At 52.7% G+C, this 16,075-nt stretch overlaps 5 protein-coding genes across 5 annotated transcripts; 4 read left to right on the plus strand and 1 right to left on the minus strand.

Moving 5' to 3' along the window:
• Positions 1-743: 743 nt before the first annotated feature.
• On the minus strand, positions 744-1,119 carry CLUP02_03504 (uncharacterized protein; the record flags this gene model as incomplete). The annotated part of the gene is made up of 2 exons (XM_049282524.1): positions 744-872; positions 1,000-1,119. The coding sequence occupies 2 exons, from the start codon at positions 1,117-1,119 to the stop codon at positions 744-746; spliced, it is 249 nt and encodes an 82-aa protein (XP_049139667.1).
• Positions 1,120-1,232: 113 nt separating this feature from the next.
• Positions 1,233-2,509, plus strand: CLUP02_03505 (uncharacterized protein; the record flags this gene model as incomplete). Its single annotated transcript, XM_049282525.1, has 4 exons — positions 1,233-1,336; positions 1,465-2,021; positions 2,092-2,329; positions 2,389-2,509. 4 exons carry the CDS (start codon positions 1,233-1,235, stop codon positions 2,507-2,509), a joined length of 1,020 nt encoding a protein of 339 aa, XP_049139668.1.
• Positions 2,510-3,365: 856 nt separating this feature from the next.
• CLUP02_03506 (60S ribosomal protein L29) lies at positions 3,366-3,807 on the plus strand (the record flags this gene model as incomplete). The annotated part of the gene is made up of 4 exons (XM_049282526.1): positions 3,366-3,376; positions 3,441-3,497; positions 3,587-3,689; positions 3,772-3,807. 4 exons carry the CDS (start codon positions 3,366-3,368, stop codon positions 3,805-3,807), a joined length of 207 nt encoding a protein of 68 aa, XP_049139669.1.
• Positions 3,808-6,267: 2,460 nt separating this feature from the next.
• Positions 6,268-6,831, plus strand: CLUP02_03507 (SAM domain-containing protein; the record flags this gene model as incomplete). The annotated part of the gene is made up of 1 exon (XM_049282527.1): positions 6,268-6,831. The coding sequence occupies one exon, from the start codon at positions 6,268-6,270 to the stop codon at positions 6,829-6,831; it is 564 nt and encodes a 187-aa protein (XP_049139670.1).
• Positions 6,832-6,874: 43 nt separating this feature from the next.
• On the plus strand, positions 6,875-15,976 carry CLUP02_03508 (RNA polymerase III transcription factor tfiiic; the record flags this gene model as incomplete). Its single annotated transcript, XM_049282528.1, has 17 exons — positions 6,875-8,138; positions 8,197-8,211; positions 8,301-8,370; positions 8,592-8,643; positions 8,719-8,787; positions 9,033-9,106; positions 9,164-9,303; positions 9,411-10,618; positions 10,642-11,518; positions 11,574-11,804; positions 11,869-12,213; positions 12,281-12,693; positions 12,772-12,911; positions 12,970-13,144; positions 13,222-13,318; positions 13,372-13,445; positions 13,538-15,976. The coding sequence occupies 17 exons, from the start codon at positions 6,875-6,877 to the stop codon at positions 15,974-15,976; spliced, it is 7,683 nt and encodes a 2,560-aa protein (XP_049139671.1).
• Positions 15,977-16,075: the final 99 nt, after the last annotated feature.

Here is a 16,075-nt window from a genome sequence, read left to right on the forward strand (position 1 = left end):
CATCTTACGTAAGGCACGTCCTGTAATCTGGGTTCTCGGAAACTGCTCAGGACTGACACGGGATTGCAACCTAGATCATGGAGAACGGCACCTTGGACATTGTAATACTGCACTATTCCGTCGAGTTCCGAGTTAATTCAACTTCGTTAGTTCAACCCTTGGCAGGTTTTATTCAGTCGGGTTCTATTGGCATGAAGATGAGGACTTCTTGTAGATACCATGGGCCAAGCTGAGTGCCCGCGGTGCCGTATGTTAGAGAGTGGGCAGCTTTACATACCTGGATGTGTTGGCCAAATGAAACACTTGAAGCCAGACAGACTGTATCACCTCGGCACTGGGCCATCACCAACCTGCCTCTCATGTCGTCCCCCACCTCTTGGGCCGCTGGCCCCATTTCCCCGGCTGCTCCGCTCTCATATGGCCGATTTTGGCTACCTACCTTCAGAGAGTTCAAGGTCTCCGGCAACCATTCTTCAAAGCCAGTCACGTATTTGTATCGAGACTAACCCGTTGGTACGGATCCTTTATGCTGCTTCGCATCCATTAGCCTTCCGCACATTTTCACTCAAGATTCCTGCCTGCCGACGGTATCTTACCGGCACCTTGGTGTGCTTGCTTACCTTACCTCCCCTTAGCTTATAGTGCGGCGGTCTGTCACCAGGAAGTATTACCTACGGTAAGGTAGGTACCGTAAGGTAGGTAGCCATTGATTGTGCCGAAACCCCACCAGGTGACCTCACCGGTTAACCGAGCATATGGCGGCCCAGGCCTCTAGCGTCATCTCCAAGGGCCGAGGTCGACGACTCAAGTGCCAGTCCCGGCACCCGCGCAGGCGCAGTGGCCGGCACGTCAATCCCCATGGCCCATGGGCACTGAGAGCGGCCCTCTCAGTTTGGGCCATTCGTCCCAGAACCTTGAATCATATATCTAATCGTCGCCAATAACTTCTTGGACCATTCCTCGCGCTCGCGCATCTTCCCCATTGTTGCTGGTACTCACTGCTTGTCCGTTACCGTTCTCCGACCTGATCACTTCCCCTCCCGCCCTTTGCCTCGGATCTTGATCGGTGCAGAACCGCAACGCCGACGCCGACGCCGATATCGTCACCGTTACCGACATTGCGCGCAACGATTCCCTACTTGGGGCCCGGTTATTCGACCAAACGCCTAACAGAGAACTTTGATCCGTGTGCCTGTTGACTGCTTCTTCAACCTGAACTCGGCAACAATACAATGGCTGCGCAGTCGAAACCAGCCTCCATCTCACCTTGGGGCAAGGCAGTTGCTGGCGCCTCCGGTGCTGTGCTCGCCAATGCTTTAGTCTACCCGCTTGACATGTGAGAGATACGATGCTGCCGCGATACCCACACCCTCACATATTTGTCTTCTCTACCGCCTCAAAGCCACTCTATGCTGTCGTATTCTTTCATAGAGATCGTCTTTGGCTAACCTCTCATCGTTGAAGCGTCAAGACGCGCCTACAGGTCCAAGTGAAATCGCAATCCGGCGCAGTAGCGACTGATCCCTCCGAACCTATCGAACCCCATTATTCGTCCACCTGGGATGCCCTGAGCAAAATTGTTGCTGACGATGGCGTCAAGGGCCTTTACGCCGGCATGAGTGGTTCTCTCCTTGGCGTCGCCTCTACCAATTTTGCATACTTTTACTGGTATTCCATTGTGCGCGCCCTCTACTTGCGTTCTGCCAAAACTTCGGCACCACCTTCGACACTCGTCGAGTTGAGTCTGGGCGCGATCGCTGGCGCTGTAGCCCAGCTCTGTACAATTCCTGTCGCCGTCATCACGACAAGGCAGCAAACCCAACGCAAGACCGAGAGGAAAGGTTTTGTCGACACTGCACGGGAAGTTATCGATGGAGAGGATGGGCTGTTCGGGCTCTGGAGGGGTCTTAAGGCTAGCTTGGTGCTCGTGGTGAATCCTGCAATCACTTACGGAGCTTACGAGAGGCTGAAAGAAGTCATCTTTCCTGGCAAGAATAACCTCAAGCCTTGGGAGGCATTCCGTACGTTATTGCACCCTCCAGGACTGCAAGGTTTTGACGGGGCCGGCTTTGGCTGATGATGATGATATAGTTCTTGGTGCTGCCTCCAAGTCACTCGCAACGATTGCCACACAGCCTCTCATTGTCGCAAAGGTAGGTTTGCAGTCTAGGCCGCCACCCGAAAGGAAGGGCAAGCCTTTCGGCAGCTTCATCGAGGTAATGAACTTCATCATGGAGCGAGAGGGTGTGTCTGGTCTCTTCAAGGGTATGGGGCCACAGATTCTCAAGGGCCTTCTTGTCCAGGGCATCCTCATGATGACAAAGGAGCGGTAAGCACGATGCTATTTGACTTGAAATATCCATCGTAAGGGTGCTAACTCGGGAATAGCATGGAGTTGTTGTTTGTCCTCTTCTTCCGCTACCTCAGGACGCTGAGGTCGAAGCGGCTGCAGGCTTTTACACGGAGTCCCGAAGTTATTCGCAGCGCATCTGCCATCAAACCTCTTTGAGAGAACGGTAGCGACATGCATACATCTGCCTAAGTAACCTCGTCAAGGAGCCAATGGCGGCTGGCCTTTCGACGTCATGTATAGCGAAATGAGATAATATCTCATAGGGTGTAGACTGTAGACAGAGTGGGCAAACTTATGGACTAATCTGTATGGTGACAAGGATAGAACACAAGAGCACTGTACGGTCACTACAAGAGGTTAGCACAGTAGAGATGACAACCGACAACTCAAGGTAGCTAGGATAGAGTAAAGCACGTTTCGATCCCCCAAATTTGCTCTTTGATGATATTCCTACGTGTCTTGGAAGTAGACAAGGTAATTTAGAATTATAACAGCATGACACACAAAAGTCCAGGAAACCCTTCGCGGTATGTGAATCAGAAATATGGTTATGTTTTCGTGACGATAGTCCGAAAGTGACATTGAAATATTCCAACCGATGAGAGGTAGGTATCTGTCTCGGTAGGTAAGGTGAGCGATGCTCCATGCAGTCATACCGGCAGTCCTGCCTGCAATGACTTATCCGCACTGAATACTTAACAGACCTATCTTAGGTACTCAATTATGAAAACTGAGGTATAATTTTATACGGGTTGGAAAGCCTGACACACTCCATTCAATCATGTAAGGACCTACCTCAAATGGTGGCGCACTAGCGCGACGGGACTCAGCCACACCATGGCTCAGCAAGTTCATTAGGGCACAGATTTTCGACCCACAACACCGAAGAGCCTAGCATGCACCAAACCACCCCACGGCCAGCCTCGTTATCACAATACTCGAAATCCCCTCGACCGCATCACGAACTCCAGGCTTTAGTATTCAACGTTAGGGGCACCTTCCGACCGCAGCAATGGCCAGTAAGTCACGACGATTTGTTTCTGCGAGCCTTGTTGCTCGCACCGGGAGAGCTTAGCTAATTTCTGAGCGCAGAGTCCAAGAACTCCTCGCAGCACAACCAGTCGCGCAAGGCGCACCGCAACGGGTACGATTTCAAACCTCATTTCTGGCCCATGCCAACCGATTTCTGAGGTGTGCTTTTACTGACCATTTGTTCCTCTTCTTGCCGTGTAGTATCAAGAAGCCCAAGACGTCGAGATACCCTTCCCTCAAGGGAACTGACCCCAAGTTCCGCCGCAACCATCGTCACGCTCTGCACGGCACCATGAAGGCCCTGGTACGGATTGCCCCAAAGAACAGTTTACAAGGATTCTTGTTACACCGACCTCCACCGCGACGCTTGCTGACAAGTTTCACAGAAGGAGCTGAAGGAGGGCAAGCGCGAGACGGCATAGACAGGAAATTGGACGCATGGTTATTGGTCTCTTCTACAGCACGGCTGCGACGCATTGGGGCATCAGGGAATCAAATGGAACTGGCATTTAGGTTGAAAGAGCCAGCAAACGAATCAAGCACGATTTAACCCTCTCGGATACCGAACAAGCCGCGAAGGTCGGGCATATGCTGCTTCGAAATCCGAACGATGACACCCGACAAGAGAGATCGATGACTCTGCCAGGGGCGTGGTGACGGAATGATACATGCAGCGAGGCTCTACTATACGTCCATCAGCCGTGCCCCGATGGGTGAACTATGATGTGCGATATCAGGCCAGTTTAAGGATCACAACCAAGTAGATGAAAACCTTACGCCGACCTTCCACGGTCGCCCGACATCGAACGTGATTAATGAAAAACGGTCAACCCCGAGAATCTCCAGGGTCCCATGGGCTCTATTTGCCCCAGCAATCCAATATGTTTGGGTATCCAAGTCGGATACTTGCCTTGAATATTCAGGAACTTGCCTTGCTACGGTACGACGCTCTCCCCGTAAGTTCCGGATGGCCCAGCCGAGCAAGTTGTGAGATCGGATCGCGGGTCTATAATCCCAGTTTCGCTGTCTTGACTGTGGTACTTTCGCAATGACCAGGATGAAAAGGCCGTAAATGCTCAACATGAATTGATTGCCTCCATGGCTGACTTGCAACTCGGTAACTCAATACCAACTCATGAAGCTATTGGACACTTAATTGGCAAAGGGAGGGGCGTCATTCGTCGCTGGGGCAAAGTCGCATGCTGGCAGCTTAACAAAGCAACTCAGCAAGGAAGCTCAAAGAATCATCGCCAGTCAGCCTCGTTTCTTCAATCAGAGAGGCGTTCCGTCAATTCCACTTAACGACCTCACTACACACCTACGCATTGGCGTCTCTCTGATGGATCGGATTCTTGCCATGCCGTTCTCTCTTCTCTGTTTTTGCATGAGGCAAGTAAAGGGGGTTGATGAAAAGAGCGGGGGAGGGGGATTTGGGGCGAGACGCGTACGTACCCTCTTGAAGGGTATCTAAAGTTAAAGTTGAAAATACCCGCCAATTGCGCCTTAATACCTGGGAAACGAAGAAATAACGGGGGCCACAGGAACTTGGCTGATAGTGAGCATGCTTTCATTGGGGATCATTGGTACATTCCCGACGGGGACGTGTGGCCATATCTACTCCTCTCGGTGCGATCAAAGCTTGCCGTGCCCTTTCCAATACTTTCGAGGTCGGATACCTACCTCAAGGTACTCCGTCCGATCTATCTGAGGTAACTACCTACCTGAGATCAGAGGTCTCAGAGGCGGGCCCCATGCTGTACGGCGTGCGAGGCACCCTGCCTTACCTCAGGTGGTAAGGTTGAATAACTGCACCAACCCGGTGACTAAGCAGCGACCACGCCACGTTGCTGAACCCTTCTTTCCCTCCTCTTCCCGCTTGCCAGCCGTGGTGCAGTGCAGTACATGAATGAGGACCTCTCCTGCAAATTCGAGAAGCGAATTCCGTTCCCCTTTTGTTCCTACCACCCCCGGGTAATACTTTCAGACGACGCCAGCCTTGAATATCGTATTACCTACCTGCCTGGAAGCAGCATTTCTTGAATAATTCCTGCCCGCCTGCCAGAAGTGCATTACCTTTGTCATCCCGCTCCCACCACTCCCAAGATTCCCCGGCTCCGTTGTCGTCGCCCGCGCCCCTCGCTGCGGTAGAGCACACGGAAAGCAGAACAAAGCACAACGCGACTCGCCTCGACTCCCATATCAGCAGCTTCGGCTTGCGCCACCGGCTACTGTCTCTTTCGGACCCTCCTCTAGACATTCAACCAAACCCCAAAATTCTGGCCCGATAACCAGACCCTGTCATCCGTTTGGAGAGACATGTGTTAAGCAGCAGTTCCTCATTAGAATTAATCCCCGACTCCTTTGAGGTCAGCAGGTTTCTGCAGGAGCTTTGGGCAGCGAATACGTACCCTACGATTCACTACTCGCGCCGTCTGAGCTCTGCCGCAGCCAGAGACACGAAAAAAGAAAAAAAAGAACAGGCCGTTCGGGGCTATTGTCTTCACTTGAACGAACCAAGTCAACAAGTCCCTTTGGATCTCTTGACAGGCGAGCGTGTGATCGCTAACGTGGATTTACACCGTTTGCTGCTGTAGCTTCTCTCCGTCTCTCCCACTCTTGATTCAAATCACAGAGTCACAGAGGCTAGGCTTGTTTGCTGATTCGATTGACGTTACCGTCATTCGAAATCTCGAAACAGCGCTGGTCCCTCCTTGCCCGGGCCGACCCCCCTTCCATCATCACACAAAGACACGACACCCTTCACTGGTCGTCGGCATCGTTTCATCTGCCACCTGCCAATTTTCTACCGTCTTCACGACATCAACTTCGCCGCCGTTACCAGCGCGATTCCTACCTCGCTATCATTGCGCTGTCTGTCGACAATGCTCAATATGTCTGGCAGTCACATTGCGGGCAACCGCAACAGCACCCCGGAGGCCAACACAAACCCGTCTCTTCGCCCCCCCTCCTCGAGAGTTATGGGAGCCAACAGCCACCTTCGAGCTTCTGCCGACATGGCTGCGCTCTCCAACGCATCTCCCTCGAGCCGGATCCGCCCGTCGTCCGACTTCTACGGCTCTCAGCAGGGCCAGGGTCATAGTAACCCCGAGGCCGATCCCCAAGACAAGATCGCCCAACAGTGGATTGCCGATATCGACCAGTACGAGACGACTTTGGAAGAAATGGCCGCTGCTACTCTCGACCAGGACTTCAAGGACGAACTAAGTGCTATTGAGCAGTGGTTCAGGGTCCTCAGCGAGGCCGAGCGCACTGCTGCTCTGTACGCCTTGCTGCAGCAGACCACCCAAGTGCAGATTCGGTTCTTCATTCAGGTTCTACAGCAAATGGGCAAGAACCACCCCATGTCGGGCGTCTTATCCCCGGCCAACTTCGATAAAGGCACGAATGATTACACGCTTCTTACTATCCTGCTGTCCTTCGGCTAACGTGTCTATTCCAGATCCAATGTCGAACCGCCTGAGCGACGCCATGAACAAGCTGAATGTTGATTCGTCCAGGAACTCCCTCGCCCGCCCTACGAGCACTGCCACCGGCAAACGGCAATCGGGACTTGATCCTTCCACCATCAATGCAATGTTTCCTGACGCCGCCGCAGCCATTGCGACCGAGAAGGCCAAGTTCACCCAGCAGACGGGCAACCCTCCCTCGTCCAACCGCAACAGCGCTGTAGGTGATTCTCGGCAGTCTATGGCTGCTCCGACAATCGCGGGCCCTGCCGACAACCATGACTCCAATGGTCAAAACCAGTGGACTGGAGGCGATCAATCGGTTCAGGGATCTAGAGCTCCGGGTGGTCAAACCCCGATGGGTCAGTTTGTCCAGCCGCCCCCGTCGAGTGGTTTGAGGTCTCCTCGCCCGCCTCAGATCTCGGGCAACCAGAATATCCAAAACACCACTTTGACGACCAATGACAAGCCGGCAGACCTCCCTCTCCTGTCCCCCTATAACCCGAGTGGTGGTAACTGGGCGTCGATGGTCAATACTCCGCTCGTGGCGAATTTCAACGCCAATACTAGCGGTACGCAGGCCGACATGGTCGCAAATGCCACCGCGATGAAACTAGCAGCTTTGTCGACCGTTAACAATCGCTTCGCTCTTGATGATGTTCGCAAGTATCGCCGTGCCCGATCCAACGATGCTCCAGGTGCTCCAGGCCAGCAGGGTTTGCCTCAGAATGCGCAGATTCCCAATACCAACGTGGTCATGATCAACGAGCACGGCCAGGTGCTTAGTCGCGAGCAGATGATTGCTTTGCAGGCACAAAACATGGGCTTCGGCCAACATCGATCTCGACCCAGCTCGCCTGGCATTGCCATGCAGCCCGGAGGCTTCGGGCCCATGGCTTTCGCTTCTCCGCAGAACAATGGGTTCCTCAGCGCCTATGATGGCGCCTCTCCTCTTCTCAACAACGGCATCCCTTCAGTCAACGTGGGCCAGCTAGGTGTAGGAAACCACGAAGGTTACCTTTCAGACCACTCCGATATGGTCCGTGGCCGATCTCCCCGAGGTCGTAGGGGTAGCTCAAAGCCGCCTGAAGACCCGACAGACCCGACCCTTCTTCAGGATATTCCCAGCTGGCTGAGGAGCTTACGGTTGCACAAGTACACTGAAAATCTCAAAGACATGAAGTGGCATGAATTGATTGAGCTCGACGACAAGGCGTTGGAGGATCGTGGAGTCAACGCCCTCGGAGCTAGGAGGAAGATGCTCAAGGTTTTTGAGCAAGTGAAGGGTAGGTACTTTTCCGAGCCAGCTTTTCTGCGGCACCAGCGCTAACGCTATGTGAACAGAGGCCAAAAATGATGGTAAGATTGCTTAAAAAGGGATTTGACGGTTGATGCAAGGAAGATGTGTGCGCTGTTCTTACCCCTTTTGCCACACCAAGGACACACAGACACATTTAACCATTCACGCGCCCACAGGCCCAGTGGCCTCAATGTGTTGTTGGATAGACAACAAGCATAGTAAGGGGGTATAAGCATGAAAAATTGCGGGTGTGTATCTAATTAGTGGTCCGGAGGGTAGGTAAACCTCTACCAAGGGTCAGTTTTCGCTCACTCTGTGCTTCTGTACATATATAAGAAGATAACTTTACGTGTCCGGCTGCGCGCAAGGAAGCGCCTCCATATTTACAACGCGTGGCTGATGATTGTTCGTGAGGGTCTTTAATGGATCTAAAACTCAGTCGCATCGAGAAGGAGCGATCATGTCTTCGAGTGGCTACTCGCGTCGATTGTGTTAGAGTTGAATATCCGTTCTAGAACATTATCTTATCTGGATCTGCTGATCAGCGATTGTGCCACATGATTGAGTCGATTCCCTGTGAAAAGGGGGTATCGACATACACCGACAAGAAATTAAGAGTGCCATTTGCTTCAGAGGTCACATTGTTCACTAGCATTGTTACTCGCCAGAGGGGGCAAAAAAGCTGTTAGGCGAGGAGGATATGTCAAATTTACCTTAAAAGCTGAGTGGGGAACTTCGTAAATGCAAAGGTGAGGTAATTGGGTAGATACCGCGGTGCACGTACCGTTACCTTTCTTTCTGCCTTTTCCGGGATGCTTGATCAGCTTCATACTTTGCAGCTGCGACGACCTCTTCTTTCTAACTCTTGCCTTTCTGAAAGCTGTTGTGCACTTTCGGTTTCGGACACACTAGCCTGCCCAAATCTTTCGGCTACAGCTCGTTGCCAACGGCATGGTGGCGTTTCCGCTAGAGCCACGAGGCCTGTATTTATCTATCTACATTACTTCGCAGTCAATCCGCCAATTTCGGTCTGCGCGATAAGACGATTCGAAGGGACTGGGTGTTTGTCGACCACACAAGAAAGGTTGGTTATTTCCCGCAGACTCAGCCAACCACATCATCTATCGACAAGATAAATGCTCAGGTAGGAAGTTTCTAAACCGATTTTGCCGACACAGCTATTCCTGAGCGCTCTTGTCACTTGCAATCCTAACCTCTTTCAGCAGATCATTGCCCTCGCACAGCAAATGGTTCTGAGCCTTTCCGGCTCATCGAAATCGGATTATTCCGTCTAGCTCTGCCATCATGGATTCAACATGGAAAGAAGTCGAGGCTGCGAACCTCGAAGACAATGCCCATGTCGATGACGACGATGATGATCTTGTATCGGATGCCGATTCAGATGAGATGGAGCTCCGAGGCGATATCGCCAAGTATGAACAGTCTGTACGAGAGTTTCTCTCTTCACATCACACTACTGGGGCCAGCGCTGGCGCTGGCATTGATGGCGATGACGGAGGATTGAGGAGGGCACCGCCGATATCAAGGAGCAAACATGCTTCGCGCTCCATCCGAGGTCCCAGAAAGGCTGCTGAGCCTAGAGGCGACATCAAGCTTCGTCTTGCGGGAGTGAACCAGGCGTTTATGAGTGGGAACTATGCCCTCGCTCGGGATCTTGTATTCGAGATCATCAGAATCAATGCCGAAACTCATCAGGCATGGACCGTCCTAGCATCCATTTTCCGGGAAGAAGGCGCGAATGACCAAGCGTTGATGGCTATGGTCATTTCTGCTCATCTGAGGCCCAAAGACTTCGCGGTGTGGATGGATTGTGCGTCCTTTGCCATGAGCCTTGCCGAAGGCGGTCAGGAAGGCGCTCTCAAGACCGCCCTCATGTGCTATTCATCTGCAATCAAGGCTCAACCAACGAGCCTTGAAGCTAGACTAGGTAGAGCCGAAGCCAGTCACCGCCAGGGCTTCTTCTCCCAGGCTATAACGGAGTTCACCTACGTCATTGAGCGCCGCCCGCTGGACATAGATGTCGTTCGACGATTGGCAGAAGCCTGCGCCGACTCTGGAGGCATGGAAGATGTCCAGAAGGCTGTCTCGGCTTACAAGACGTACTTCGCACATGCACGAAGTATTGAGCAGGAAGCAGGGGGGGAACTATCATGGCACGACATCGGCATTTATGTGGAGCTCTTTGCCTGCGCTGGAGACTTCGCAAACGCCATTGCAGATCTCAAGTCGCTTTCACGCTGGCTGCTCGGACGACCAAACGACCAACTATGGGATGCTTGTTTCGATGACAGGGAGTGGGATCGCGATCATTCTCGCCGTGTCCAAATCCCCTCTTTCGACCCTTCTGCCTACAATATGTACACCTATGGCATGGGATTGCCTCTGGAATTCAGGGCCCGTCTTGCTCTATACCGGCTGAAGATCCGAGACGACGAGGAATCAGATGTATGTATACTGCTGTCTTCCAGTGGCGCAAGATGCCTCAGCATTTACTGATACCCTGCCAGCTCCATCTACAGTGGCTAGATCCAACTGAATCTGCCACGGCTACCGCTATCGAGGACTTTCCCTACCTTGTTCGAGATATTGCAGATGAACTCTGCGCCGCCCAGCGCTACCAGGAGGCACTAGATTACTACGAACTGCTGCGACATTCTGTATACGGGCAAGACGCGACCCTACTGCTTCAACTCGGCCGCTGCTACCTGAGGAAATCCGACAACGTTGCGGCAGAAGACTGCTTTCTTGTGGCTATTCAGGTCGACGAGACTAATATCGACGCCCGTTATGAACTGGCTACGATATACGAAAAGGCAAAGGAAGAAGAGGAGGCTTACATTCTCGTGACTGAAGCGATTGCTCTTCAGGGCATCAACGATGAAGGGGGTTTGGCTAGCGACAGCCGTGGAGATATGCGTGGCATTGGAAGTCACCGTTTATCAGGATCTCTAGCCTCCGGTTTGGCTGATGGCGCCAAGTCACGGCGTAGACGGGAGTACAAGCGCCGACCTGCGAACAGCGGAATTGTTCGCCCGAGATATCGCCCGAAGCGCCTGATAGCTCCCGATCAACGGATGCAGGAGGAGCGAGCCCGGGCAGATGAGCTCACAAGGCGATACGAAGTTGTGCGCAGCCTAAAGAAGGAGATTCAGGCAGGCGATCACTCCCTAATCCCAACGTGGATGGCCGCTGCTGGCGATCTTGTTGGCGAGTTTAGATCCTTCAGAAAGTTCTATCCTTGGGACAAATACCTCAAGTTTCTTGGAGCCGCCAATGATGTTGTGTTCAGCGCTTCATCCCGAACTCAGCCTGGCCTTTCTGAACTGGCCGAAAGATTGTCCAAAAGTATGCATTTGATCGCCTCGAACACTGCCTTTGCCCCTATACTAAGTTTCTACAGATATGGCACCATCTCTGACGGATGAGAGGAGGACGAACGTAACGTACGAGGACGACGGCTATCGAGGCATTCCTTTCGGCGAATGGCTCGAACTATTCCTTGACTACGCCATCAGCCTTGCCCTCGATAACCGTGCTGAAGAGGCCTACCAAGTTTGTGAAGCAGCTCGAGATTCCATCGTGTTCGTCAATTCCAAGGATTACATGTTCTTAATCCATGTCGCATGGGCGGGTAGGCCAAATTCTCTCCAATCGTGTTCGAGATGCATGACTGACTCATGGACTGATGGAAACAGCATGCGCAATATATCTTTCTGACGAAGAGATGTGTGTAGCTGTCGCTAGATTCTTTATGAAGGTACGACAGCTAGACTCGGATTCATACCGCATGTTCGCCGCATTGTGCAGACTGTGCCAATCACCGGCGTCATGGTACAATTCAGGACCTGCGCAAAAGTATATCTTACGCCAGATCAAGATCATTGATGCTTCTCACCTTGGTACGGCACAGGCAGATAGGAACTATGACGTCTCGGTCGGCGATCGTACGAGTACTGGTGAGGCGAAACAGCTCGATACTTGTTTACTGATGCTTTATGGGCATATTCTCTTTACTTCGACCAGCTACACCTTTGCACTGAGTGAGTCAAACCAACGACTGACCTTTTCCCAAAAAGACCTTGGCTGACATGTGAACCCTTGTGCTAGATTACTTCCTCAGGGCACGAACTCTGGATCCACTGAACCCCATGATCAGTCTCAGCGTGGGGCTAGGATACATTCATCATGCTCTCAAGCGGCAGGCCGACAATCGTCAATATCTCATCATGCAAGGGTTCGCCTGCGTATTTGAATTCTGCCATTCTAAACTTTCTGGACCGCCGGAGGAGAAGAGAGAAGCCTTTTTTGGCGTGGCGAGGACTTTCCACATGCTTGGTCTGCATCATTTGGCTCTGGAGTGGTATCGAAAAGTTATTGACGCGGATGCTTCAGATGGTGTTGAGCCACGAGGAAATGCAAGCAGCCGAGATGTGATACTTAATGCGGCATACAACGAGTATGCGCTCTTGATCAGCAGTGGTAGTGTCGACGAGTTGGAGCAGTCTGTTCTACCTCGGCTGGTCCTCTAGTTTCCTACTTAGGATAAACGAAGTGGTGATCCCGCGGTTGAGAACTGACCATGTTGATTCACATCGAAGTGCCACGAGGACAAGTACATTTCTCAAGACTGTATGTTTGTGTTTCTACGCCGATTGGCTTGGATTTCGGGTTCTTTGAGTAGAAGAATCCAAGACATAAGATGCCTTATAGCAATCAGCAACAACGAGTACCTAATGCGGTGAGCCACTGATCGTTCGACATCTACCAAAGGTAAGGCAGGCGCCTACCTACCTGAGCAATGTGGCATTCACGGCCACAATGTGCCAATATTGGGGACAGAAAGGGAAGGTGGGGGCTTTTTCGCATTTTGAGCTGGAAATTTTTGCGCTAATCCATTCCAGGCACCTTCTCCAATCAACCTCTTCTCCCCTGCTGGCCTACTCAAATCACCCCGCCCTAGGCCCGATTGGGGTTGGAGGGGCATTCGACCAGGAAACTTTTTTACTTTTTTTTGGCGCGCCGGCGTCGCAACAGAAAACCACTGTTAGCTGCCCCTCGTCCAGGTTTCCCCCTCATACGGTGGAGGTGCAGCAAAGAAACTTTTCACGTCACTGAGTCGCCCGAAAAGTGAATCATCGTCCATCCGTCCGTCATCACCAATGCTCCTATGCACGCATGAGACAGACGGCATATTCTAGTACCCTTCCTCTCAGTATCTTCGGCCCTTCTAACGTCTAGTGCTCATACCTGGACGTTTGATTACGCGCTGCACGTTGGTCACACCCCACTAGATCGAATTCTTAATTTCGTGTCTGTCTGTGCTCGTTATTCTTCTACCTCAAGGCTGATCAAATCCTTCTTCAGGTCCCTCTGTGCTGCTTCTCGTTCTCAATTACGCCCCCCAGCATGACTTCGGCCGATAGTGTGCGCGTTTTGCTCATTGGCAACGGTGGCCGTGAGCATGCGCTTGCGTGGAAGCTCAGCCAGTCACCTCGTGTCGTCTCCATCCTTGCGGTTCCGGGCAATGGAGGTACCGCCACCTGTCCCAAGACCACCAATGTGGAGGATATCGCCGCCGACGATTATCCCGCGCTCGTCCAGCTTGCGAAGGCCCAATCTGTCAACCTAGTCGTTCCTGGCCCCGAGGCTCCTCTTGTCGACGGAGTTGAGGCTTACTTCCGTGCCGCCGGCATTCCTTGTTTCGGACCTTCCAAGGAAGCAGCACAGATGGAGGGAAGCAAGACGTTCTCAAAGGACTTCATGAAAGAGTACAATATTCCTACCGCCGCCTACGAGAATTTCTCCGATTACGGAAGAGCCGTTGCCTACATCGAACAAGTATCCCACAACGTCGTCATCAAAGCCACCGGTCTCGCTGCGGGCAAGGGCGTCATCATCCCCACAACCAAGCAGGAGGCCAAGGAAGCTCTCAAGCAGATCATGGTGGACAAGGCCTTCGGGTCCGCTGGTGACGAGGTCGTCATTGAAGAGTTCTTGACCGGCGACGAGTTGAGCATCCTTACCTTTAGCGACGGCACTCATACTCTGTCTCTTCCTCCCGCTCAAGACCACAAGAGAATCGGAGATGGAGACCAAGGTCCCAACACTGGGGGTATGGGTTGCTACGCTCCGACGACCATTGCTACCAAGGAGCTCATCCGCCAGATCGATGAGGATGTGATCCAGCCCACTATCACCGGAATGCGTAAGGCGGGTTATCCCTTCCGCGGCATTCTTTTCACCGGCCTCATGATCACCAGCCAAGGCCCCAAGGTGCTCGAGTACAACGTCAGATTCGGCGACCCCGAGACACAAACTGTGCTTCCGCTCCTCTCTTCTGAAACGGATCTTGCCGAGATCATGATGGCTTGCACGGCTCACGAGGCCCGCCTTGACTGTGTCGATATCAAGATTGAGGACAAGTATAGTGCCACTGTAGTCGTTGCTGCCGGTGGCTACCCTGGTTCTTATGAAAAGGGAACGCCCATGGTGGTCAACCAGTCAACGTCACCGGATATCACTGTCTTCCATGCAGGAACCAAGCTATCCCCACAGGGCCAACTGCAGACTTCAGGTGGCCGTGTAATTGCAGTCAACGCTACTGCCGACTCCCTGGAAGCCGCCGTGAAGAAGGCGTATGAGCAAGGTCTCACGCTCATCAGTTTCGACAAGATGTACTACCGCAAAGACATTGCCCATCGCGCCTTCCGGTCACAGCAGGGAAAGGAAGCTCTGACATATGCTGGAGCCGGTGTTAGCGTCGACGCGGGCAATGAGTTTGTTGAGAGAATCAAGAAGGCGGTACGCGCCACCAAACAGCCGGGAGCTGATGCCGAGATTGGAGGTTTTGGTGGTGAGCTTGACTTGGCCAAGTGCGGCCTTCAGCTGAAGGATGGCGAACTTCCCGTGATTGTCGGTGCTATTGACGGTGTCGGCACCAAGCTCATGATCGCTCAGCAAATGGGAAAGCATGACACTGTGGGCATCGATTTGGTAGCCATGAATGTCAATGATCTTGTCGTCCAGGGCGCCAGGCCCCTGATGTTCTTGGACTACTACGGTTGCAGCAAACTGGAGATGAGCACGGCTGCTGCCTTCGTCGAAGGCGTAGCAGCAGGCTGCATCGACGCCGGGTGTACACTTGTCGGCGGCGAGACTGCTGAAATGCCTGGCATGTACCAAAAGGATGATTACGATGCTGCAGGATGCGCGGTTGGCGTCATGGTCAACAGCCAAAGACTGCCACGACAAGATGACATGGTCGCTGGAGATGTGCTGCTGGGCCTGGCCTCAAGTGGTGTTCACTCCAACGGTTTTTCCTTGGTCCGCCGCATTCTGGAACGCGAAGGCCTGGCATACACTGACCCTGCTCCGTGGGATGCTGGCAAGACGGTGGGCGAGAGCCTGCTGACACCTACCAAGATCTATGTCAAGAGTTTGCGCGGTGTCATTGAAAATCGCCTCGTCAAGGGCTTGGCTCATATCACCGGAGGTGGCTTGATTGACAACGTTCCTCGCATGTTGCCGGAGCGTCTTGCTGCTGAGATTGATTTGACCAGCTGGGAAATGCCCGCTGTCTTCAAATGGCTGAAGACGGGCGGTAACGTGGAACCATACCAGATGGTTCGCACCTTCAATACTGGTGTGGGAATGGTGGCTGCGGTAGATGCGGCCAACGTTGATGCTACCGTGGCAGCTCTCGAAGCTGCCGGTGAGAAGGTCCTGAGATTGGGACATCTGGTGCACAGGGCTGGCAACGAGGCACACTGCAGAGTACTTAACCTGGACACTTGGACGTCGTAGTCATGAGAAAGAAAAGAGAACGGGAAACGGCAAGGAAAATTGGGATGGGCGTTAAACAAAAGAGATAGTTGAAATATACCACATGAATGCGCGATGAAG

Source organism: Colletotrichum lupini, chromosome 2 (assembly GCF_023278565.1).
Source record: "Colletotrichum lupini chromosome 2, complete sequence".
Taxonomy (NCBI): Eukaryota; Fungi; Ascomycota; class Sordariomycetes; order Glomerellales; family Glomerellaceae; genus Colletotrichum; species Colletotrichum lupini.